This window comes from Mus caroli, chromosome 2 (assembly GCF_900094665.2).
Source record: "Mus caroli chromosome 2, CAROLI_EIJ_v1.1, whole genome shotgun sequence".
Lineage (NCBI taxonomy): Eukaryota > Metazoa > Chordata > Mammalia > Rodentia > Muridae > Mus > Mus caroli.
Genome location: NC_034571.1, coordinates 85119414 through 85126533, shown reverse-complemented (window position 1 = coordinate 85126533; position 7120 = coordinate 85119414). Strand labels below are relative to the sequence as shown.

Sequence of the window (7120 nt, the reverse complement as noted above, 5' to 3'; positions counted from 1 at the left end):
GGAGGGGAGGGGAGAAGAGAAGAGAAGAGAAGAGAAGAGAAGAGAAGAGAAGAGAAGAGAAGAGAAGAGAAGAGAAGAGAAGAGAAGAGAAGAGGAGAAGAGAAGAGAAGAGGAGAGAAGAGAAGAGAAGAGAAAGGAAGCTTACCATTGTTCTTTTCACTGTCAGCAGGCTTCATCTGTATAGGGTGATGCATCTAAAAAGAAAATCCCCTCGTATTATTCTCCAACCCCATTAATGGCTTTCAAAAATATAGACTTTAAAGAGTATACCAAAACAACAGCCTTTAGAATTTGCTCTGGACTCGTGTCTGCCTGATGATCTTAACGCAACAAAATACAAGAATAGACAGAATGTGAGTCATAAAGTTAAAATACAGAAAACTCTTGGCAGCGAGAACTACTTTTGGTTTATCTTCTTTGAAATGTTCCCTTTATATTCTCCTTTTCACAGTAATTTCCACAGCAAAGACCTTTCCTCCAAAATGCTTTTTAGTATGTGTCCAACATGCACAAGCACACCCCATGCACAAAAATAGACACCACATTAACTTATGAAAGCTCTTACCCCAGGGAGGACCTTCATGTTATGGAGAGCATTCTGAGCTTCTAATGCAGCTTTACGGGTGTAAAATGTAACAAAACAGCACCCTGAATAAACAAAATTTTGCAAAAACCAAATTAGTGCCTTGAAAACAGAATTCTTAGAATATTTCTATCCCTACACTACTGCTGAAGTTCAAAAAATGAATGAGCTTATTAAAACTGAGGGAAGAAAAGGTTGGGATGAAGGGTGTTACCTTTTGGGGGGGAGCTGTAGGGGTGCTGTACTGACAGGGTTTCTTTGTGTAGCCCTTGCTGTCCTGAAATTTTTGTACCCCAGGCTGACTTCCAACTCAGAGATCCACCTGTCTCTGCCTTCCAGTTCTGGGATTAAAGGTATGTGCTATGACCACCTGACAAAGGGAATGATTTTTTAAGCACCTTTCTTTGTTCCAGTCCATTATAGCTCTAGGTTTTATTTCTAGCTTCCTTGTAGTCAGCAGAAAACTTCTTTTGATGCTTCTGTAACTTCTCTGGGAAAATGCTTCCCCCCCCCCCCCCCGACAAGATCTCATATAGCATAGGCTGGCTTTGAATATCATACGTTATCAAGGATGTCCTTGAACTCCTGCCTCCACCTACTAAGAGTTTTGATTACAGTATACACAGTCATGCCTGGCTACGAGGCTCCCTTCACAAAGGTCATGTGCCATTCCATTTAACCTGTCCTACCACAAACTAGGTTAAGATGCTGAGAAAGAGGACCTAGCCACCAAGCTAGACACAGTTACTACTCTCGTAGCCTGGTTTTCTGGAATTCATTTTCTCTCTGCTTGCTCAGAATAAACTACTCCCTCTATCACAACCAATTTAAAAAATTTTATTTTATTATTTTATTTTATGTGTATGGGTGTTTTGTTTGTGTACCATATATGCCTGGTCCTGAGGAGGCCAAAAGAGGGCATTGGATCCCTTCGGACTGGATTTATAATCTGCTACGAGCCACTGTGAGAAGAGACCCTTTAATCCAAACAGTTCAGAGACAAAGGCCCGGGGATATCTTGGGTTGGAAGCCAATCTGGTCAACACAGCAAGTTCTAGGACCACCAGAGCTACAGACACCCTGTCTCAGACAAAACAAACACAAAAAAATTAAAACCCATTCATCTATACTCTGTTAAAAAAAACAAAACCCTGGCCTTGAGCAAGCCTATTCAATGGGTAAAAGTATTTGCTGGTAGTAAAGGGGCTCTGGTCAAGTCTAACCTTGAGTTCCGTTCCTGGGATCCACATAATGGAAATAACCTAGCATCTCAACTTGTTCTCTGACCTCCATATATTAAAATAATAATAATAATTAATAATAATAAAGCTCACCTTTGCTCTGAGGAGGGTTTTGGCTCCTATCCCTTAGGATGTTGATTTCATAGACAGCACCATACTGCTCAAAAAGCTCCCTCAAGTCTTTCTCAGACCAGGTCCTTGGAACCTGGCCCACAAACATCTTGATAGCATCAAGATCTGGTTGGTCTGGGTGGTCCAGGGTGCCGTTCATTTTCTTTGAGCTGCATGAGATAAAGTGAGAAGTTATTTATATTGCATACCAGAGGGTTTTTTTTTCCTCTAAAGATTTTCAACAACTTTTTGAAACATAGGAGAAAATCTACTTCATTCACTACTTCCACTTAACTTACCTGAATTTTGTTCATTCTACTAGATTCCAAACTAAATTCAGCACTGTGATTAAGACATACTAAGTTTTAAAGAAATTGACATCACGTCTTTTCTAATACGAAAGTTCTCAGAAACTATAAAGTTCCCAAAGATTGATCAGTTTGTTGTTACTTTTGTTTTGGTTTTTCAAGGCAGGGATTCTGTGTACCCCTGGATGTCCTAGAACTCACTCTGTATATCAGGCTGGCCTCAAACTCAGAGATCCAATTGCCTGTGCCTTACAAGTGCTGATATTAAAGATGTAACCATCACGCCTGGCTCTACATCAAATTTCAATACTATCTGGATACAACAAATAAAACAAACCTCTTAAGGTTGTATTTGTTATTTGTCTGTGTTTCCAGTAGCTGAGGTTGGAAGACACTCTGTGGCATCAGCTCTACCCCTTCTCCTTTATGTGGGTTCTGGAAATTGAATTCTTGTTGCCAGACTTGTGGGCAAGTATTTTATCTACCAAGCCATCTCATCAGCCCAATAAGGACTTTTAAATGTATGTAATAGTAACAAAGGATTAATAATTACAGGTAAGATTCAGGACTTTTTAACATATATAAATCAGACAGTCTCTGTTAAGTAGATGTTAGAAGAGATGTATTAATTTTCAAAATTCAAATTAAGAATTCACCAGAGGATGAATTCACTGGAGAGATGGCTCAGTGGTTAAGAGCACTGACTGCTCTTCCAAGAGGTCCTGAGTTCAACTCCCAGTGACCACATGGTGGCTCACAACCATATGTAATGGGATTCAGTGCCCTCTTCTTGTGTGTCTGAAGACAGCTACAGTGTACTCACATACATAAAATAAATAAATCTAAAAATAAAAATAAATCTAAAGAAAATAATTATAAAAAAATTCATCAGAATGATCACTTGGAAAGGTAAGCATATCATGCTTGTAAGTTGGTTCTATCTCTTACTAAACTGCCAAACTGACTGTAATGGAAGTTGCTGTCATCCTAGGTGTTTTCTGAATTATGTAACAAGTACTTGCTTTTTCTGAGACCTTGCACTGGATTTCCCAGCAACTACAGCCATTTCAAATTCCACATCTTCTTCCAGTCCTGACACCAAACACTCCTACGTGAATAAATGTATTCCCACTCTGCAAACTGTCAAGAACTTAAGGGCAATCTTGCATCATAAATGTTTCTTCAGAAGATACCACCAATTTCTAAGTCTTATCCACTATTTCAAGATCTTACATTTAAAATTTTTAATGCTGGGCGGTGGTGGCGCACGCCTTTAATCCCAGCACTAGGGAGGCAGAGGCAGGCAGATTTCTGAGTTCCAGGCCAGCCAGGGATATAAAGACAAACCCTGTATTGGGGAAAAAAAAAAAAAAAACCCACAAAAATTTAACATCTCAACTTAACTATTTAAATTCTCAAAAACTGGCAAGGAATGTTTAATCTATGAAACCCATTTAACCTCTATGCCTCAATTTATACATTCTTTGTAAGTGAACACCCATAGATGGTATTTCTAATATCACTTTTGTTGAATCTAGCATTAATTAGTTATCAGGTGTGGTGTGTATGCTTGTAATTATAGCATTTGAGATGCAGCAGGATTGCCTCAAGTTCAAAACCAATTTGGGCTAAATACAAAGATCCTATCATTAAAAACAACAACAAAAAAATCAAAATGACATGCAGCTAACAGTTGCCCATGACTTATGGTTCTCTATAATTCTCCGTTTTAATTAGTCAGTGTCATTCTAGGTTATAAACAGTACTAAATTTCCATCTCTATTACACAGCCAAAATCTTCTGTCATCATGTGGCTCTAAATAACTTTCCCAAGAACGGGTAACTCTTCAAAGGTAGTAATGATTTTAATCTTGTTTACCCTTTTCTTTTTGTATTTTGAGACAGGCTGGTCACAAACTCACAGATATCCACCTGCCTCTGCTGGCATTAAAGGTGTGCAGTAGCACACCCAGCTAATCTTATCCCTTTTTATTTCCTGTGTAAAGTAGTATTGGGATGAACTCAGGTTTGTAGGCAAGCATTCTATCACTGAGCTGTATCCATAGTCTCCCTGCTCATTCCTTTAGCTACACCTGGTATAGTGAGTGGGCTTGGTTCATAGCTGTGTGAATTTCTTGCTAATGGTTCCAAGAAATTCTTTCCTTTTTTAAAAAAACATTTTTTAAATGTATGTGAGTGTGTGGTGTCTGCATGTACCATATGTGTCTGTCTGTGTGTCTGTATGTGTACCACATGTGTGCCTGGTGCCAGCAGGGGCTAGAAAAGGACATCAGAGCCCCTAAAACTGAAATTACAGACAGTTATGGCTACATGTGGGTATTGAAAATTGAACTTCATGTCCTCTGGAAGAGCAGCCAGTGCTCTTAACCACTGAGCCCTATCACTAGCCCTCAAAATCCTCTTATTTAAGCAATTAATCTCACCAAAATGAGTGTTATATACAGAGAGGACTCTCAACTTTGAGCACAGCTATTATACCCAGGTGTAGTAGAGCTCACTCATAATCCTGACACTTGGGAAGTGAAGGCAGGATGTTCAGGAAGAGTTTTGGCTACACAGACAAGTTGAAGCCAGTTGTGGCTATATGAGAACATGTTTCAAAACAACAACAAAGGACAGCTACCACTTCCTATGATTACACAGTTGCCACAGGATCAAGCTATTAAAAAGTTATTTTGGAAGCAAATGGGGAGGTAGCTCAATGTTAAAGTGCACACACAGGGACAGAGTTTGGGTATTCAGCATCTACAGAAAAAGCCTGGCAGTCCAGTCTAGCCTAATTGACAAGTTATAGGTACAGTGAGAGACCCTGTCTCAAAATGATGATGATGATGATGATAATAATAGCAGCAACCAGGCATGGAAGTGCAACCTTTAATTCCAGTACTTCAGAGACAGAGGTCATCATGGAATACAAAGCAAGTTGATAGTCAGGGCTATATAGCAAGACCTTGTCTCAATAAATTAATTGAACAAATATGAAGTGGAGAGCGATAGAAAAGCCACCTCTGGTCTCCACATATCTGTACATTAGTACCTATATACCACACATATGTTGAAAAACCCATCTTGGAATATACTGCCTTACTGGTTTCCTTTACACTATTAACTTATAACCATGGGTGGTGGAGGATGGTGGCATGCACCTGTGTTCCAGCGCCAGGGAGGCTGTGGCAAAATCTTGAGTTCAAGGAAAACTGAGGTTATACAGAGACACTGTCTGAAAACAAAGGGCAAGGAGGAGTGGGAGGAAGAAATATGGCAGGCCACTGTAAAAATATAACGGGTCTTCAGCATTTTAACCTTACTGTCCTAATAGAAACCAGGCTTTCATGATTTCCACCAAAAAAGATTTCCTCCCTCCAAAAAAGAGGACATCAGGGGCTGTAGAGATGGCTCAGTGGTTACCAGCACTGGCTGTTCTTCCAGGACTCCCATGGCAGCTCACAGCTGTCTGTAACTCCAGTTCCAGAAGATCTAGCACCCTTTCACAGACATGCAGAGCACCAATGCACATAAAAATAAAGAGAACTCTTTGAAAAGGCAACATTAAGTAGTGAAACAGTGGTGTCACTTCTTACAGTATGACCCTAACAACTTCATCAGTTTTAGTAGCACCGACCTTTCATTATGTTTTGATAAAGATTAACCAAACCCCAGTGATTCTCAGGGTATGTTAGAACAATAAGCTGACAGCTCTTTCTACAGAGAAAGAGGTTTATTCATTTATATTACAATAGAAGCTGCAACTACACAGGCTTGTCCTTTCCTCCCATATGTGCACACCATCTCTAACTTGATTATATGCCCTCTTCAGTGTGAAGCAAAAACATGGATAATATACACAAATTACAACTTAACTAAAACCAGTGGAAACTCAGGATCCCAGACAAACCTTTTTCTCTCCAAATTCTCCATCTCATCTTCTTTTGGGAGGAGGGGAAGGGGGTACTGGGATGATTGAGCCTAAGGCTTTGCACACACTAACAAGTACTCTGCCACTAGACTATATACCTCCTCTTCCTCCTTTTTTTTTTTTTTGAGACTGAGTCTTAGTAAGTTGTTAAAGATAGCCCTGAACTTACTCTGTAGAGCAGTAGTTCTCAACTTGTGGGTTTCAAACCCCCCGCTTTGGGTGAAGGGTATCCAATGACCCTTTCACAGTGGTGGCTTAAGACCATTGGAAAACACATATTTACATTATGATCCATAACAATACGAAAAATTACAGTTATAAAGTACCACCAAAATAATTTGATGGTTGGAGGTCACAACATGAAGAATTTATTTATAAATAAATAAATGTAAAAACAAAGAGAAAAGAAAAACTTGGTGTATTTTCTTGGCATTCGTGGAAGAGAAGCAACCACATAAATAAATATATATTCAGAGGGTCACAGTATTAGGAAGGTTAAGAATCACTGCTGTAGAACATGGCCAGTTTTTCTCCTCACTCAGAACTTCCTGTTTCGGCCAGGCAGTGGTGGCACACACCTTTAATCCCAGCATTTGGGAGGCAGAGGCAGGCGGATTTCTGAGTTCCAGGCCAGCCTGGTCTACAGAGTGAATTCCAGGACAACCAGGGCTACACAGAGAAACCCTGCCTTGAAAAAAACCAAAAGAAAAAGAAAAAAAGACTCCCTAGTGCTTTTATCAACAGGACCAGCTTCAAATCCTTTCGAAACTTTTAAGCCCATCTCGTTCGTGACCAACCTGCTTTTTTGTATATCAACTCCACATCTACAAGAATTATCAGCCGGGCATGGTGGCGCACACCTTTAATCCCAGCACTCAGGAGGCAGAGGCAGGCGGATTTCTGAGTTCGAGGCCAGCCTGGTCTACAAAGTGAGTTCCAG

At 39.9% G+C, this 7120-nt stretch overlaps 1 protein-coding gene across 13 annotated transcripts in view; it reads right to left on the bottom strand.

Moving 5' to 3' along the window:
• Positions 1 to 7120, bottom strand: part of Celf1 (CUGBP Elav-like family member 1) — a 78710-nt gene that overhangs the window by 18112 nt on the left and 53478 nt on the right. For all 13 annotated transcript variants that reach the window (XM_021154734.1, XM_021154729.1, XM_021154726.1 and 10 more), the window contains 3 exons: positions 1918 to 2105; positions 566 to 648; positions 146 to 194 (listed from right to left, as the gene is read on the bottom strand). In XM_021154734.1, the coding sequence (XP_021010393.1) occupies positions 146 to 194; positions 566 to 648; positions 1918 to 2095 (310 nt within the window). In that variant the 5' untranslated portion in view covers positions 2096 to 2105. The remainder of the gene's footprint in view (positions 1 to 145; positions 195 to 565; positions 649 to 1917; positions 2106 to 7120) is intronic.